Source organism: Melanerpes formicivorus, unplaced genomic scaffold, assembly GCF_026170545.1.
Source record: "Melanerpes formicivorus ecotype bairdi unplaced genomic scaffold, bMelFor1.0.p_v2 SCAF_2, whole genome shotgun sequence".
Taxonomy (NCBI): domain Eukaryota; kingdom Metazoa; phylum Chordata; class Aves; order Piciformes; family Picidae; genus Melanerpes; species Melanerpes formicivorus.
The window spans coordinates 2,274,506-2,293,269 of NW_027142354.1; the positions used below are offsets into that span (position 1 = coordinate 2,274,506).

The window sequence follows — 18,764 nt, forward strand, 5'->3', positions numbered from 1 at the left end:
TGATCTTTTGTTGTCCTTTTGCCCCGGGCAGCTCGTGGCTCAAACCTAGGACACCTCCTTGAAATGGGGTATCAATTTGAGAGCAGCTAAACTTTACCATGAAAAGTACAGCTCTATCATTTACTTGCAACTGGCATGCAATTTTAATGTCTTTATTGCATAAAGAGATTTCTTTTTTTAATTATTATTATCATTTTTATTTTTAGAACTTAGATTTTTATTCTATTTACAAGGAAATATACACTGCAAGGTCAAAATGTCACATATCCATCACAATAGTGCACAGCAGATGTTTGCTACTGGGTGTCCTGAAAGATCCCTGTGTTCACATCCAACCTGAGACAGAGCTGGCTTCCTTTGGACCCTGTTAAGCAGAAAGGAGAAACAAAACAAGTTAGTAAGTTTGAAAGTGCATATGTACACAGAAATGACTGAACTGAGCTGTACTGCTAGAGGGCAGTTGAAAACATCTCCTCAAAAGCAATGTTAAGAGAAAGGAATGCTGCTTTCAGGGGTTTAGTGGAATGGGATGGGATGGGATGGGATGGAATGAACTGGGTTGGAAAAGACTGAGATCATCAAGTCCAACCTATCACCCAACACCATCTAATCAACTAAACCATGGCACCAAGCACCCCATCCAGTCTCTTCCTCAACAGGTCCAGTGATGGTGACTCCACCACCTCCCCAGGCAGCACATTCCAATGGCCAATCTCTCTTTCTGTGAAGAACTTCTTCCTAACATCCAGCCTAAACCTCCCCTGGCTCAGCTTGAGACTGTGTCCTCTGGTTCTGGTGCTGGCTGCCTGGGAGAAGAGACCAAGCCCCACCTGGCTACAACCTCCCTTCACAGGTAGTTGTAGAGAGCAATAAGGTCTCCCCTGAGCTTCCTCTTCTCCAGGCTAAGCAACTCCAGCTCCCTCAGCCTCTCCTCATAGGGCTTGTGCTCCAAACCCTTCACCAGCTTTGTTGCCCTTCTAGTTAAGTAGCTCCTATCTCCTATTTACCAGGAAGACCCAACTGGACAACTGCTATGTAAAACTGTGAAGGTTTTATGTACATAAGGGCAAATACCAGATGGGTCACAAATCCAATGCTAAGCATTTAGACAGCATTTTGTGCTGTGCCAATTCTTTCTCCTTTATCTGGATAGCCAGCTTAACGTTGCAGTGACTAAACCAGAAACACAAAAAGGCCTCCTGCTAAGTAATCTTAAGAAAAACACTGAAGCTCGACCTGAGCACTGCATGCAAATGAACTTCCTAAAATGAGGAAATGCACAGAGTGGAGACAGGCAATGAAAAGGAAACACCCAGCGGTCCAGACTGCTGATTGCTCTGTCTAGTTCTAGTTAAAGTTAGCTCAGACTTGCTTTATGCTAGACAAAAACTCCTCCTCAAAACTGCTCAAAACCAGGCCATCTCCCATAGGGCCTAAACTGACTTGGAATGAGCTAATGAACAAAAGTGTAATTAATGCAGACTTTGACCATGCGAGGGGTTACACCCATCCTGAAAGCAGCAGGGGGGGAGGAGGGCTTGTGAGAGCTTTGCCCTCCCTGGAAGGGATTTTCCCCTTGGGAAACTGAGTTAGTTTGTTCCACTCCCCTTCTCTGTCCAGCAAGCCTATAAAGAGGAAGACACTGCAGCCATTTGCTCTCTTTTGCTCCTGGCTTGCCTGGATGAGAGGACCACTGCTGCCTTCCTGCTTCTCTGCCACGTGGTCAGGCCTGCTCCTCCTCCCTGCTACATCTATGCCTTTTCAAAGGCCTTCAAAGGACTGCTTTTGTATACATATTTTCCCCATCCAGCCTTGTTCCTTACCCTTCTGAACCCTTCCTGCTATTGTGTTTTATATATATATATATATTGTTTAAAGAAAATTCTTTACCTCTCTACTTCCAAACCGACTCCACATTATTTCTTGGTAGATTTGCTCCTTCCTTCCCTTTCTTTCTTTCTCTTTCGATTGGGAAAGAGGAGTGGGGAGCAGGGGAGGGATTCTCAGTCTTGCCTGCCCCATCTGAGCTCTTAAATCCCAGTTCAGGCTCAAAACACCACAGATCACAGTATCATATCATAGTATCATAGTATCAGTCAGGGTTGGAAGGGACCACAAGCATCATCTAGTTCCAACCCCCCTGCCATGGGCAGGGACACCCCACACTACATCAGGCTGGCCAGAGCCTCATCCAGCCTGGGCTTAAACACCTCCAGGGATGGGGCCTCGACCACCTCCCTGGACAACCCATTCCAGTGCTTCACCACTCTCATGGGGAAGAACCTCCTCCTCACATCCAGCCTGAATCTCCCCACCTCCAGCTTCATTCCATTCCCCCTAGTCCTATCACTACCTGAGATCCTGAGAAGTCCCTCCCCAGCCTTCCTGTAGGCCCCCTTCAGATACTGGAAGGCCACAATTAGGTCACCTCGGAGCCTTCTCTTCTGCAGACTGAACAGCCCCAACTCCTTCAGTCTGTCCTCATAGCAGAGGTGCTCCAGCCCTCTGATCATCCTTGTGGCCCTTCTCTGGACACCTTCCAGCACCTCCACATCCCTCTTGTAATAGGGGCTCCAGAACTGGACACAGTACTCCAGGTGGGGTCTCACCAGGGCTGAGTAGAGGGGGAGGATCACCTCCCTCGACCTGCTGGCCACACTTCTCCTGATGCAGCCCAGATCATTTCAACACATTAGTAAAACACAGATTCCTTTTCCTCAGTTTAACAACAACAAAAGTGCACCAGTGACCAGACCCACTAGCAGCTCTTGAAGAGAGTGAGCACATACCTTACACAGCTCTGGAAAGAGTTCTTGGATCCCAATGTCCAGCAGAACATAAGTTAACTAAAGAGAAATAAAGAAAGATCAAGAATGCTCCAAGGCAACCCTACTGCTTTCTATTTTTAACTCTGAATTCAGACTCACTCCTCTGCTACAGCCATACAGACAGGAAATTCTGTGCCAAAAGGCCAAGCTCCTCACATGCTATGAGTTACCTGTTTGTTGAGCACTGGTTGCTGAATCCCATCAAACAGAAGCCTGATGCCTTCATATTTAGCCTCTTCCCCAATGCACTTGCCTATGAAATCTAGACCAGATACCAAAAGCAAATACACCAGTTAGTAGGATGCACTGCAGGGATGGGGGTTACAGAACTCCAGCAATTAAAAGGAGTTTTAATTAAATATAGTTTGAATTTTGTCCACCTAAAGTGGTAAATGAAAAAACAAACGCTCCTTTGGTTCCTCCTTTTATCCTCCCTTTCCTTCAGGGCTGCACACTGAAGCAATTCTTACACCTTTTATAGTACAAATGAATCATCCTAATGCATTGTTTAATAAACCTCAACCTGAAATGTTTTAATTACTTTCTGAATAGCCTAGCAAATGGGCCCCTCCTCCTTGGTTTATACAACATAAGGGGAGCTCAGATTTATCTGCTGCCTCCACAGTGTGCCTCTTTTGATCCACTTTTCATCTGGATAAAACACAAACCACAGGAACATTCTAAAGGCTAAGAAGTTATGGCATTTAAGTTCACTAGTAAAGCTCTTCATTTCCATCATGTCTTCATTAATCTCTCCAGCTGCTGAAGTCAGCAACACTTCAGCGATACAAAACTGAACTCCTGAGTTTCTACACCTAGTAGCAGTGTTCTTAGTCATAGAATACAGAATTAGAATAGAATTACAATAGAATAAGAATAAGAATAAGAATAGAATATAGAATAGAATAGAATAGAATAGAATAGAATAGAATAGAATAGAATAGAATAGAATATAGAATAGAATAGAATAGAATAGAATAGAATAGAATAGAATAGAATAGAATAGAATAGAATAGAATAGAATAGAATAGAATAGAATAGAATAGAATACACCAGACCAGACTAGGTTGGAAAAGACCTTTGAGATCATCAGGTCCAACCTATCACCCAACACTATCTAATCAACTAAACCATGGCACCAAGCACCCCATCCAGTCTCTTCCTAAATACCTCCAGTGATGGTGACTCCACCACCTCCCTGGGCAGCACATTCCAATGGCAAATCTCTCTTTCTGGGAAGAACTTTCTCCTCACCTCCAGCCTAAACCGCCCCTGGCACAGCTTGAGACTGTGTCCTCTTGTTCTGGTGGTGGTCGCCTGGGAGAAGAGACCAACCCCCACTTGCCTACAACCTCCCTTCAGGTAGTTGTAGACAGCAATGAAGTCTCCCCTGAGCCTCCTCTTCTCCAGGCTAAGCAACCTCAGCTCCCTCAGCCTCTCCTCACAGGGCTGTGCTCCATATCCCTCCCCAGCTTTGTTGCCCTTCTCTGGACACCTTCCAGCAAGTCAACATTAAACTAAAGTGCCCACCCAGAACTGGGCACAGACACCATGGCACTAAGTGCCTCATCCAGTCTCTTTTTAAACACCTCCAGTGATGGTGACTCCACCACTTCCCTGGGCAGCCCATGCCAATGGCCATTCACTCTTTCTTCTTAACATCCAGCCTAAACCTTCCCTGGCGCAGCTCGAGACTGTGTCCTCTTGTTCAACTCAAACTTCAGCAGAGCATGTATTATTTGATTTGGAAAACTGATGTGGCTGTCTTTGGCTTATGCATGTGTTTGAACAATCCTAGAGTGAGAGTGCCAAGGAACACAGAACCTGGAATGTATCTCATCATTTCTTCAAAGGTCTGCTTTGCTCGCTTCTGTTTGTCCGGGAGCGATCGCGGCTCGGTGTTCTCACAGAACACAGCGTCTGTGGGGAAGACACAGCAGGAGAAAACACTCTTAAGACAGCTATGCATGCTATGCTTAATGGAACAAAACCAGAAGTGGGTACATTCAGATTGGATGTTAGGAAGAAGTTCTTCCCCGTGAGGGTGGTGAGACACTGGAACAGCTTGCCCAGGGAGGTAGTGGAAGCCTCATCCCTGGATGTTTTTAAGGCCAGGCTGGATGTGGCTGTGAGCAATATGATCTAGTATGAGGTGTCCCTGCCCATGGCAGGGGGGTTGGAAGTGGATGATCCTTGAGGGCCCTTCCAACCCTAACAATTCTATGATTCTATGCAGCCTTTGGAGTATACCTTGGAGCATCTTTTCTGAAAGGGAACTCCAGCCTTGTCAGATAACTTAGTGCCTTGGTCTAGATGATTAGATGGGGTGGGGGTGATCAGTTGGACTTGAGGATCTTGGAGGTATCTTCTAACCTGGCTGATTCAGTGATTCTGTCTTTTGATTACAATAGCCTGCTTGAAACCAGAGTATCCTATGGGTTAGTTGTTTAGGTGGGTTGGGTTGGTTGATGGGTTGGACGCGATGATCTTGAAGGTGTCTTCCAACCTGGTCTGGTTATTCTATTCTATTCTATTCTATTCTATTCTATTCTATTCTATTCTATTCTATTCTATTCTATTCTATTCTATTCTACTCTATTCTATTCTATTCTATTCTATTCTACCCTATCCTATTCTATTCTACCCTATCCTATTCTATTCTACCCTACCCTACCCTACCCTACCCTACCCTATCCTATCCTATCCTATCCTATCCTATCCTATCCTATCCTATCCTATCCCATCCCATCCCATCCCATCCCATCCTATCCCATCCCACCGGTGTGAAAGACAATTTGATGCCATTCTTTTCTAAACTCTTAAAGAGCTTTCTTCTAGGTTTGGATAATTTCTACTTTAGGTTAGTTATGATCTCCTTCCTGATAACTTCCAATTGCACTTTCAAAACTATAAGCAGCATTTACACCTTGTGATAAAGCACTTGTGCTCAAGCACTGGAACTGCCAGACTGAACAAGAACCCCAAGAATTGCTGTTCAGCAGAAATATTAGGCACTGGGCTTTGGTTTTAGGCTCTGAAAGATTACTCCTTTCCTTTCCCTGTCACAAGACTTTGTTTTGGCTTGATACAGATGGCACTACCTTGATACCAGAACTTTGGCCAGATGTGTTGTTTAGATCAGAAGGTAGTCAGATAGTACTTCTTCACAGCTGGGAGGCCACATCTCTTTTTAATCTCCCTTTGCTCTTACTTGAAGGTCAAGAATACTCAAGGCCTCACAAAATCCCACCCCAACAAAGGGAACAAAACCCAATTAACAGTAAATGATAGTGATTTCAGTATTTCAGTATCACTAAGGTTGGAAGAGACCTCAAAGATCATCGAATCCAACCTGTCACCAGAGACCTCATGACTAGAGTAGGGAGGACACTACTGCCCACTGCAGGCTTGAACTCACAACCTTCCCATCAAGGGTCTTATGTGCTACCAACTGATGCAGCACACAAGGAACAATTAAATTAAACACAGCATGAAATACTCACACTCTGACGCACCAAAACCTTCTTTATTCTGCTTTTCTTCTTTGCATGCCTTAGCAAATTATTATTTGTAATGCTTGTTTCTGTAACTGTCACTGACAGACATGGCTGACTCAGCACCTTTCTGCAACAAGCTTCTAGAATCTTCTTTGCAGAATCACAGAATTGTCAGGGTTGGAAGGGACCTCAAGGAACATCCAGTTCTAACCCCCCTGCCATGGGCAGAGACACTTTCCACTAGATCAGGTTGCCACAACCAGCCTGGCCTTAAAAATATCCAGGGACGGAGCTTCCCCCACCTCTTTGGGCAACCTGTTCCAATGTCTCACCACCCTTATGGGGAAGAACTTAGTATCATAGTATCACAGTTATCAGTCAGGGTTGGAAGGGACCACAAGGATCATCTAGTTCCAACCTCCCTGCCATGGGCAGGGACACCCCACACTACATCAGCCTGGCCAGAGCCTCATCCAGCCTGGGCTTAAACACCTCCAGGGATGGGGCCTCAACCACCTCCCTGGACAACACATTCCAGGGTTTCACCACTCTCATGGTGAAGAACCTCCTCCTCACATCCAGCCTGAATCTCCCCACCTCCAGCTTCATTCCATTCCCCCTAGTCCTATCACTACCTGAGATCCTGAGAAGTCCCTCCCCAGCCTTCCTGTAGGCCCCCTTCAGATACTGGAAGGCCACAATGAGGTCACCTGGGAGCCTTCTCTTCTGCAGACTGAACAGCCCCAACTCCTTCAGTCTGTCCTCACAGGAGAGGTGCTCCAGCCCTCTGATCATCCTCGTGGCCCTTCTCTGGACACCTTGCAGCACCTCCATATCCCTCTTGTAATAGGGGGCTCCAGAACTGGATGCAGTACTCCAGGTGGGGTCTCACCAGAGCTGAGTAGAGGGGGAGAATCACCTCCCTTGACCTGCTGGCCACACTTCTCTTGATGCCGTCCTCCCCTGCTCTAGCTTGGATCCATTTCCCCCTAGTCCTATCACTACCCAACAGGTCCTCTTGGTTATTAAAACCCCATTAGCTGTAGTCCTGCATTGCAAAGTTTGGTGCCCGGAAACTTAACAGAAGAGGTTTCCAATCCCAAACTGAAGCAGTATTTTCACATCAAAAATGCAGCTTTTACTAACCTCTCAGGAGCGTTATCAGGGAAACCAAACGATGCTCCTCAAAGAGCTGCTCTAATTTACAATGCAATTTATAATCTGTGTAGAGTTCCAGTGTGTTCTTGAAGAGAATCCTTCCTCCCATCAAGAGGTGATGCAGCCAGTCAGGAATGCGGAACACCACCCTACCTGCAAAGATGCAGCGACACAGGCTCATAAGGTTCTCCATAGGATTAAGGAGTCACTTACTCAAAAGGAAAGATTGCAAAAGAGCAAAGAAGTGGGAAAAGATTCTCCACTGTTCTCCAGACTGCTTATCAAAACCTTCTCTTAACTATTTTCACAGAATGTTAGGGCCGGAAGGGACCTCGAAAGATCATCCAGTTCAACCCCCCTGCCAGAGCAGCAGAGAAGGAGACTCCACAACAGCCCTGGGCAGCCTGTTCCAGTGTTCTGTCACCCTCCCAGGGAAAACATTTTTCCTCATGTTTCCATGGAACTTCCTATGCCTCAACTTCCACCCATTGCCCCTTGTGCTGTCATTGGGCATCACTGAGCAGAGCCCGACTCCATCTTCGTGGCACTCACCCTTTACATCTTTACAAACATGAATGAGGTCACCTTTCAGTCTCTTCTTCTCTAAGCTAAAGAGCCCTCAGCTCCCTCAGTCTTTCCTCATACAGAACATGTTCCACCCCTTTAATCACCTTTGTGACTCTGCGCTGGACTCTCTGAAGCAGTTCCCTGAGGTCCTTCTTGAACTGAGTGGCCCAGAACTGGACACAATATTCCAGATACAGCCTCACCTGGGCAGAGCAGATGGAGAGGAGAACCTCTCTGACCTACTAACCACAGCCCTTCTAACACACCCCAGAATGGCATCAGCCCTCTTGGCCACAAGAGCACATTGCTGGCTCATGGTCAACCTCCCATCCACTACAAGTTTCCATCCACTAAATTTCATAACGTAGTTCTCAATGTAGAATTTAGGCCCATCTGAGAAAAACAAAGGGACCTACTCCTGTAAGCTCATACTCTGAGATGCAGAAAGGAAGAGATATAAAAACACAAGTGAGGAATGGAATAGAATAGAATAGAATAGAATAGAATAGAATAGACCAGACCAGACCAGACCAGACCAGACCAGACCAGACCAGGTTGGAAGAGACCTTCAAGATCATCACGTCCAGCCTACCAACCAACCTAATCAACTAAACCATGGCACCAAGCACCCCATCAAGTCTCCTTCTGAACACCTCCAATGATTGTGACTCCACCAGCTCCTCAGGCAGCCCATTCCAATGGGCAATCACTCTCTCTGTGTAAAACTTCCTCCTGACCTCCAGCCTAAACCTCCTCTGGCACAGCCTGAGACTGTGTCCTCTTGTTCTGGTACTGGCTGTCTGGGAGAAGAGACCAACCCCAACCTGGCTACAACCTCCCTTCAGGTAGTTATAGAGAGCAATAACATCTCCTCTAAGCCTCCTCTTCTCCAGGTTAAGCAACCCCAGCTCCCTCAGTCTCTCCTCATAGGGCTTGTGTTCCAAGCCCCACACCAACTTCGTTGCCCTTTTCTGGACACGCTCCAGCAAGTCAACCTCCTTCCTAAACTGAGGGGCCCAGAAATGGACACAGGACTCGAGGTGTGGCCTAACCAGTGCAGTGTACAGGGGCAGAATGACCTCCCTGCTCCTGCTGGCCACACTGGTCCTGATGCAGGCCAGGATGCCATTGGCCCTCCTGGCTGCCTGGGCACACCACAAGCTCATGTTCAGCCTACCATCAACCAGCACCCCCAGGTCCCTCTCTACCTGGCTGCTCTCCAGCCACTCTGACCCCAGCCTGTAGCTCTGCATGGGGTTGTTGTGGCCAATGTGCAGAACCTGGCACTTGGATGTGTTCAATCTCCTGCCCTTGGACTCTGCCCATCTGTCCAGCCTGTCGAGGTCCCTCTGCAGAGCCTCTCTACCCTCCAGCAGATCAACTCCTGCCCCCAGCTTGGTGTAGTCAGTAAATTTACTGATGATGGACTCAATGCCCTCATCCAGATCATCAATAAAGATGTTAAAGAGCACAGGGCCCAGCACTGATCCCTGGGGCACACCACTAGTGACTGGCTGCCAGCTGGATGTGGCACCATTCACCACCACTCTCTGGGCTCGGCCCTCCAGCCAGTTCCTAACCCATCGCAGTGTGCTCCTGTCCAAGCCATGGGCTGACAGCTTGGCCAGGAGTTTGCTGTGGGGGACAGTGTCAAAGTCCTTGCTGAAGTCCAGGTAGACTAGAATAATGAAAGGGAAATAATGAAAGATTAATAATGAAAGAGCAATAAGGTCCTTCAAAGCACGACTGTACTCCTAAGCTGTGTACTGCTAAGTTTGCAAGTACCGAACGAGAGACAGAACAGCAGCATGTTACTTCTTACCTAAAGAACCTGAGCTTCCTATTTGGCATGAAGTGTAAGAACAGTTAAGACAAAAGTGTAAGAATAATTAAGATAAATCACTTCTTACCAACATACATTAAGTAGTCATAGACTCCTTCTACAGTCATCACTTCCATGAAGTAGTTCTGGTTTTGTCGCCTCTCGGCGTTCTCAGACCGGTTTGCATTATTCTTGAATAAGTCATTGAAAAGCTAGGAATGAAAAAATGGAATACTTAAAACACTGCATTCAAAGGCATTCAAAGATCTGTTTTGGTTGGTTTGTGGTTTGCTTATTTTCTTTCCTTTTTTTTTGATGTGGTAGTATTTCTATGTCTGGTTTGGTGGTTGTTTTGTTTTTAATATGTATTCTAAGTGGCCTCTTCTCATTTTCAGTGCTTTTGAAGGACTAATCACTTCCCCATTAAGTGTATTAAAGAAAAAATAATAATAATAAAACAACCAACAAACTTCTCCTTACAGCAAAACCTTAACAAACCTTTGTAAGTTACCAGCGCTGGGAGTTTCTCCATTTAGTGTGCTGCTTCTGGGACCTGGGGGTACTGGTTGATAGCAGGCTGAACATGAGCCAGCAGTGTGACCAGGTGGCCAAGAGGGCCAATGGTATTCTGGCCTGCATCAAGAACAGTGTAGCCAGCAGGAGCAGGGAGGTCATTCTGCCCCTGTACACTGCACTGGTTAGGCCACACCTTGAGTACTGTGTCCAGTTCTGGGCTCCTGAGTTTAGGAAAGTGTTGAGTTGCTGGAACGTGTCCAGAGAAGGGCAACAAAGCTGGGGAGGGGTCTGGAGCACAGCCCTGTGGGGAAAGGCTAAGGGAGCTGGGGTTGATTAGCCTGGAGAAGAGGAGGCTCAGCGGAGACCTTATTGCTGCTTACAACTACCTTAAGGGAGGTTGTGGACACGTGGGGGTTGGTCTCTTCTCCCAGGCAACCAGCACCAGAACAAGAGGACATAGTCTCAAGCTGTACAGGGGGAAGTTTAGGCTTGATCTTAGAAAGAAGTTCTTCACAGAAGGAGAGATTTGCCATTGGAATGGGCTGCCCAGGGAGGTCGTGGAGTCACCATCACTGGATGTGTTTAAGAGGAGGCTGCATGGGGTGCTCGGTGCCATGGTTTAGTTGATTAGATGGTGTTGGATGATAGGTTGGACTCGATGTTCTCAAAGGTCTTTTCCAACCTGGTTAATTCTATTCTATTCTATTCTATTCTATTCTATGCTATGCTATGCTATGCTATGCTATGCTATTCCTTACTCTTTCATTCTATTTTCCAAGTGTTGTACTCTTCCCATCCTCCCTTTTTCTGACCTTTTCTTCTTCCACAAAACATGCAATAATTACATCCCCAAATGGCCTCCCGTCCATCATGTAGATACACATCCCTCCACCCCTCCCCAAGCCCCTGCAAGGTCTGTAGGCTCCAGCAGCTGGAAAGGAGGAGGAGGAGTTGTCAAAGTCTTGAGGCTCTCCACATTTGACTTTACACAGCGATCACCATTAACAGTTTATTTTCAACTATCTTATCCCCCAAATGGTTGATCTAAAGATTAGGAAGAATTTATACAAAATCCTGCTGTATTATGAAAGGAAAGTTCAAAAGTTTATACAAAGCTTCTGAAAAGAAGAAGGAAAAAAAAAAAGGAAACGCTCCCAGAACCAAATACAAAGTCCTGCATCCGGGGCAGAGCAAACCCAAGCACCAATATAGGCTGAGCAGGGACTGGATTGAGAGCAGCCCTAAAGAAAAGGACTTGGGGGTGCTGGTAGATGAGAAGCTCAACATGAGCCATCAGTGTGCACTTGCAGCCCAGAAAGCCAACCACATCCTGGTAAGTTCTTCCCCATGAGGGTGGTGAGAGACAGGCACAGGTTGCGCAGGAAGGTTGTAGAAGCTTCATCCCTGGAGGTTTTTAAGGCCAGGCTGGATGTGTCTCTGAGCAACCTGATGCAGTGTGAGGTGTCCCTGCCCATGGCAGGGGATTGGAACTGGATGATCTTTGAGGTCCCTTCCAACCCTAACAATTCTATGATTGAGATGATTGCTAGTGACACAGATTTTTCTGTATCACTCCCAAATTAAAATGCGTTCCAAGGAAAGGAAAGAAAGGGGAAAGAAAGGGGAAAGAAAGGGGAAAGAAAGGGGAAAGGAAGGGGAAAGGAAGGGGAAAGGAAGGGGAAAGGAAGGGGAAAGGAAGGGGAAAGGAAGGGGAAAGGAAGGGGAAAGGAAGGGGAAAGGAAGGGGAAAGGAAGGGGAAAGGAAGGGGAAAGGAAGGGGAAAGGAAGGGGAAAGGAAGGGGAAAGGAAGGGGAAAGGAAGGGGAAAGGAAGGGGAAAGGAAGGGGAAAGGAAGGGGAAAGGAAGGGGAAAGGAAGGGGAAAGGAAGGGGAAAGGAAGGGGAAAGGAAGGGGAAAGGAAGGGGAAAGGAAGGGGAAAGGAAGGGGAAAGGAAGGGGAAAGGAAGGGGAAAGGAAGGGGAAAGGAAGGGGAAAGGAAGGGGAAAGGAAGGGGAATGGAAGGGGAAAGGAAGGGGAAAGAAAGGGGAAAGAAAGGGGAAAGAAAGGGGAAAGAAAGGGGAAAGAAAGGGGAAAGAAAGGAAGAAAGAAAGGGGAAAGAAAGGAAGAAAGAGAAAGAAAAGAAGAAAACTTCCCAATCACAACAAGCTCTGAATCATGCAAGTCTCTTCAACAGAATGCTTTGCACTCTTAGGAAAAATGACATCAGGAAATTTGGCAAGACTCAGGTTTTGACTTGCACTTAATCTCTCTCTTTTGTTAAGTGCCAAAACGCTGCCCTTATCTTCACAGAGTTCGCTCAGATTAAACACCACGAAGTCATTCCATAGATTACATGAAAGAGCAAACATGGTTAATGCCCTGGTGGGTGCCTGGCGTCCAGGAAGGTAACAGCCCCAGAGAGAACACGTCATTATTCATGCCTACTGTATGAATGTGCCCTTGGTATGTTGTTTAAAAAAACCTTCTGTAAACTGAAGTCTATAACCTCCTCAGTGCTGCAATCAGGACACTGGGAAAACCTTAACTGAATTATTGTAACTTAAACAAGAACCTCGTTTGTTTCTTGGAGGCATCCCACGGCTTGACTGAGCGAGCTCAAAGCCGCCCATTGTGCAGCGCAGATAAGGTTTCAGAGGAGTGTGCAGAGGCCAAACTCAATGATCTGCAGCAGTTCAGTAGGTGAGCTACTACCAAAAAAAAAGAAATCAATATGAAAAAGGTCAAACGTGAAGGCTATCTTAGGGCAAAGCTTTTCAACTTCCAAAGGTTATTCTGCCTTTCAGCAGTACCTCTGCAAGTGGATTATTTAGGCTGGAGGTGAGGAAGAAATTCTTCCCAGCAAGAGAGATTGGTCTTTGGAATATGCTGCCCAGGGAGGTGGTGGAGCCACCATCACTGGAGGTGTTCAAGAGGGGACTTGAGTTCCGTGGTTTAGTTGATCAGATGGTGCTGGGTGATAGGTTGGACTGGATGACCTCTGAGGTCTTTTCCAACCTGGTTCATTCTGTATTATCTGTCTTGCACCTTAAACATCACACAGGATCACAAGGTGTTAGGAGTTGGAAGGGATCTCCAGAGATCATCAAGTCCAATCCCCTGCCCAAGCAGGATCACCCAGGGCAGCTCACACAGTAAGGCATCCAGATCGGTCATGACAGTCTCCAGAGAAGGAGACTCCACAACCTCTCTCGGCAGCATGTTCCAGTGCTCTATGACCCTCACAGTGAAGAAGTTCTTCCTCATGTTGAGGTGGAACTTCTTGGCTTATACCCAATGCCCCTTGTCCTATCACAGGATACCACTGAAAAGAGACTAGCACCTTCTTCTTAACATCTGCCCTTCAGGCATTTAAATTCTCCTCTCAGTCTTCTCCAGACTGAACAGCCCCAGGTCACTCAGCCTTTCTTCATAAGGTTCCACTCTCTTAATCATCCTTGCAGCCTTCCATTGGACACCCTCTTGTATATCCCTGTCCCTCCTTAACTAGGGAACTAGGAGAACCTCCCTTGGCCTGCTGGCCACACTCTTCTTAATGCACCACAGGGAATAACAGTTCCTTGATCACTGTCATAGTTTTATTGAATCATAGAATCAATAAGGTTGGAAAAGACCTCAGGGATCATCAAGTCCAACCTGTCACCCACCTCCTCATGACTACTAAACCATGGCAACAAGTGCCAGGTCCAATCCCTTTTTGAACACCTCCAGGGACAGTGACTCCACCACCTCCCTGGGCAGCACATTCCAATGGCTAACAACTCTCAGTGAAGAACTTTCTCCTCATCTCCAGCCTAAACTTCCCCTGGCGCAGCTTGAGACTGTGCCCTCCTGTTCTGGTGCTGGTTCTAAGCTTTGAAAGCAACACTCTTGCACATGGCATTTCAGAAAGCAACAGCACATCAGTGCATGCCAAAGCTGGGGAGCCAATGAGCAGTTTTTATGCAGGACACAGACTGCACTATGCCAGTGCAAGCCTGCATTCTGCAGGCATTGGCAACGCACATCTGCAGGGCGCAGCAGCCAGAACACAGCGGCTTTCACATTGCTGCTTAGGAGGTGTTTTGCACTCCCCAGGAATTTAGCTCAGAGGAAAGCCAAGTGAAAAGCACACAACTGGACATCCAATACAAAAGTTAAGATTTGCTTGGTGCCATGGGTTAGTTGTTTAGGTGGGTTGGATTGGTTGATGGGTTGGACACAATGATCTTGAAGGTCTCTTCCCACCTGGTTATTCTATTCTATTCTATTCTATTCTATTCTATTCTATTCTATTCTATTCTATTCTATTCTATTCTATTCTAATCACAGCTTAGGTAAGCTCAGGAGCTTGTTTGGAATGTTGCTGTGCATGTTAATGTTTGAGATGTCACAGAATCATAGAATGGTCTGGGTTGGAAGGGACCTCCCAAAGGACGTCTAGTCCAACCCCCCCCTGCAGTCAACAGGGGCATCCTCAAGTAGATCAGGTTGCCCAGAACCCTGTTGAGCCTCACCTTGAATATCTCCAGGGATGGGGCCCCAACCACCTCCCTGGGTAACCTGTGATCTAATGTAATTAGACTAAAATAATAAAAGGACAAGCATGACAAACTCTCATGAGCACTATTCCTATCTCTAGGATTAGACAGTAACTGTAATTATAAACATGAAAGATTCTTAGCAGGCTCTCAGTGAGGAAATTCCATGGATTGGTACTGGTTAAGTACCAGTGCTTGGCTGGTTAAGCCAAGCTCTTGAAGCAAATTAAAGACAAAAGGGTTGTGCTAAGACCAAAGTAACCCCTGCTATAACTGGCTGTCTGTACCTTGAAGGGAAAAGCTACCAAGTGTGAATGCTTACATAAAATGTCTAATGGGAAAGCCACAGTTACTCAATGTTTAGTGAGTGCATATGCAAATAGTGCCCATACATTCTAGCAGAGGTATGAAGTTTATAAAAGCAATACCATGATCATCCACAGCCCGAGGGAGGAACCTCTCCATCATTCTTCCTGCTAACTTCCAAAGTCTACTACAGCAAAATGGGGAGAAAGAATACCTGGAGTGTCTGAACCACATCAGTTGTCTGGTGGAAAGCAGCCCTGCCTTCCTCCTGGCTAACTGTGCACAAACATGCACTGCACTGTTGGTGTTCCAGGAGCAGCTTCTATTGCTCTTGGCAGGTCACCACAAGCCAGCAGAACATTGCTTTTGTAGGTGTACTTGGCAGAGTGTGCATTAGGTGAGAAGTTCAGAAGATGCAGAGCGGCTTACAGACTGTCAGAACCAAAACAGAGCTGGGCAAGCCAGGAATCCTCTTGGTGCCTTTGCAGGGTGGGTTTTTTTGTTCACTTGTGTGTGTTACCAAGGGAGGTGGGTAACTCTTTCAATCTAATCTGGCACAGACCCATAGAACTAGAATTGTTTGGGATGGAAGAGACCTCCAAGATCAGCGAGTCCAACCTTCAACCCCAGCACCACCATGGCCATTAAACCATGTCCCCAAGTGCCATGTCCCACACATTTCTTGAATACCTCCAGGGGTGGTGACTCTAAAACCTCCCTGGGCAGCCTGTCCTAACACCTGGCTTGGAAGCCCTTGTGGGGTAGACATGGTCTGGGGTGCTGATGAGTCTGCTGAAGGTCCTTGAGGTCCAGGGGTGAATGTGGTGGCTCTGAGTCATCCCCATTGAGTCACCATCCCTGGAGGTACCCAAAAGACATATGGAAGTGGTGCTGAGGGATATGGTCCTCTTCAGGAGCTGATTCTAGATCACCACCATAGGACCCCTTCTCTCCCTGCCCTCAAACACACCTTCTCCATTAGCACTGGGCATCTGTTGACCACACAAGCTCCAAACAGGACCTCCAGTTTGGGTGTGAGAGCATGGTGAACAGCCTCCTGCTCTCACCTTCAAACTGAGCCATGCCTTGGGGCTTTCAGGTGAGAGGGGACCCAGGCACAGCTGCAGTGGTGGCATCTTCTTCCCTCTGTAGATGTGTTTCTGGTGAGGAACCTGGGATCTTGTGGTGGTTTAAGCCCCATCTTGACAATTTCACAGAATACACCTGGTTGGAAGAGACCTCAAAGATCATCCAGTCCAACCCTTGACCCAACACTGAAGGGTCAACACTAAACTGTGTGCCTAAGGATACAATCCAGTTGCTACTGGCTGTAGGAAGGTTGACTACTCATCTTCACCAGGCATTTTTAACTAGAAATCTTTCCACTAATACTTAAAACACCCAAACATGCACTAGGAATATTCCAAAGGAGGCTGCATGCAGAAAATCCTTCACAGAAGTAAGCACATTTCTGCTTGAACTCAAGCTTTCATCTGCCCTGACAAGCCTTCAGGCATTTCCTATTCAGCCTGCTGATCAAGAGGTAGCCTGAACATGTACCCTGCTGATGGGAATGGAGCTGGCACCACAGGCACCAGGGAATGTGCACTGTACACTCAGCAGATTCCAACATGTTGATACCAGAATAAACAGATGTGTGTCAGACAAGGTGTAAGGGAATGCTGGGACAATACAGGCATTAGCTGGAAGTCAACTCCAGCATTCACCAGGAAAACTTCTGTGATGAAGAACTTTCTTGCTACAGGGCAAGGTGCTCTCCTCACAGATGGGCACTCAGAAAGTGCCAGCATTCCCTCTCTTCAGCTGCCTGCCACATCTCAACATTGACTCCATACAGCTAGCTCCCATAGTCCAGGCACAGGAGCACCTCTCCTATGAGGGCAGGCTGAGAGGGTTGGGGTTGTGTGGTTTGGAGAAGAGAAGGCTCTGAGGGGACCTGAGGCTGGGGAGGGACTTGTCAGGATCTCAGGTAGTGATAGGACTAGGGGGAATGGAATGAAGCTGGAGGTGGGGAGATTCAGGCTGGATGTGAGGAGGAAGTTCTTCCCCATGAGAGTGGTGAAGCCCTGGAATGGGTTGTCCAGGGAGGTGGTGGAGGCCCTGTCCTTGGAGGTGTTTAAGAGCAGGCTGGATGAGGCTCTGTCCAGCCTGATCTAGTGCGGGGTGTCCCTGCCCATGGCATGGGGGTTGGACCTAGATGATCCTTGTGGTCCCTTCCAACCCTGACTGATACTATGATACTATGAATGCTTTGGAATGCAAAGCTTGTACTCAAGCACTTTTAAGTATGTTAAATGCAATAAAATAAGTACTAAAGTGATTGTTCATACTGTGAAGTATTTATACATGCTCTGTTTCTAGCACAAGCCAACAACTCTACATCAGAGTTTTAGAACTGCTGATACATTTATACCCCTCTCAACAGAGAGCAGAAGCAAAATACCTTAAGAACAGAAACAGCATCCAAGGGAAGAATGGACTTGAAATGAGGGACACTAATGTGGTGTGCATGCCCATCTAAGGTAACACAACATTAGCTGGAGTGATTCCAAGACTTCCAAGTTCAGAAGATGAAACCTAAACAAATTAATAACTCAAACTGCTGTTGGGCTTAAAACATTATAAATGTTTTTGTAGCTGCAAATTCTGTAAGTGACATGACATCATAAAAATGTCCATGTTGAAGGAAATGAAAAGGTCCATTTTGTCAACAGCCTATCACCAACAAGAAGCATAAATGGATCCTGGGTCTTGCTAGGATAGGATAGGATAGGATAGGATAGGATAGGATAGGATAGGATAGGATAGGATAGGATAGGATAGGATAGGATAGGATAGGATAGACCAGGTTGGAAAAGACCTTCAAGATCATCAAGTCCAACCTATCACCCAACACCATCTAATCAACTAAACCATGGCACCAAGCACCCTGCCCAGTCTCTTCCTAAACACTTCCAGGGATGGTAACTCCACCACCTCCCTGGGCAGCACATTCCAATGGCCAATCTCTCTTTCTGTGAAGAGCTTCTTCCTAACATCCAGCCTAAACCTCCCCTGGCACAGCTTGAGACTGTGTCCTCTTGTTCTGGTGCTGATTACCTGGGAGAAGACACCAACTCCCACCTGGCTACAATCTCTCTTACAGTACTTTTCACCAATACTCTTCAGCCTCCAACTGCTTGCAAAGATAAATAAAGTTCAAGAAGTGGATGTAGTTCCTTTACAGGTGGTCACCCTGAGTATATTTCCTTGTTATGATCTGCCAACACAAAATAGCTAAGGTCACATATTCACAGAATGGTTTATGTTGGAAAAGACCTTAAATATTGTCATTGTGCCCCTGTACTCTGTATTGGTTAGGCCACACCTTGAGTCCTGTGTCCAGTTCTGGGCTCCTCAGTTTAAGAAGGACATTGAGACACTTGAAGGTGTCCAGAGAAGGGCAACAAGGCTGGGGAGAGGCCTTGAGCACAAGCCCTATGAGGAGAGGCTGAGGGAGCTGGGATTGTTTAGCC

The 18,764-nt window shown here is 46.7% G+C and overlaps 1 protein-coding gene across 5 annotated transcripts in view; it reads right to left on the bottom strand.

Moving 5' to 3' along the window:
• Window positions 1-119: 119 nt before the first annotated feature.
• The window catches only part of SNX14 (sorting nexin 14), an 89,351-nt gene continuing 70,706 nt past the window's right edge, over window positions 120-18,764 (bottom strand). For 3 of the 5 annotated variants that reach the window (XM_068149041.1, XM_068149021.1, XM_068149032.1), the window contains 6 exons: window positions 9,961-10,084; window positions 7,472-7,636; window positions 4,653-4,748; window positions 2,999-3,090; window positions 2,790-2,846; window positions 120-364 (listed from right to left, as the gene is read on the bottom strand). In XM_068149041.1, coding sequence (XP_068005142.1) covers window positions 326-364; window positions 2,790-2,846; window positions 2,999-3,090; window positions 4,653-4,748; window positions 7,472-7,636; window positions 9,961-10,084 — 573 coding nt within the window. In that variant the 3' untranslated portion in view covers window positions 120-325. The remainder of the gene's footprint in view (window positions 365-2,789; window positions 2,847-2,998; window positions 3,091-4,652; window positions 4,749-7,471; window positions 7,637-9,960; window positions 10,085-18,764) is intronic. The other 2 variants (XM_068149057.1, XM_068149050.1) reach the window with 1 other exon arrangement.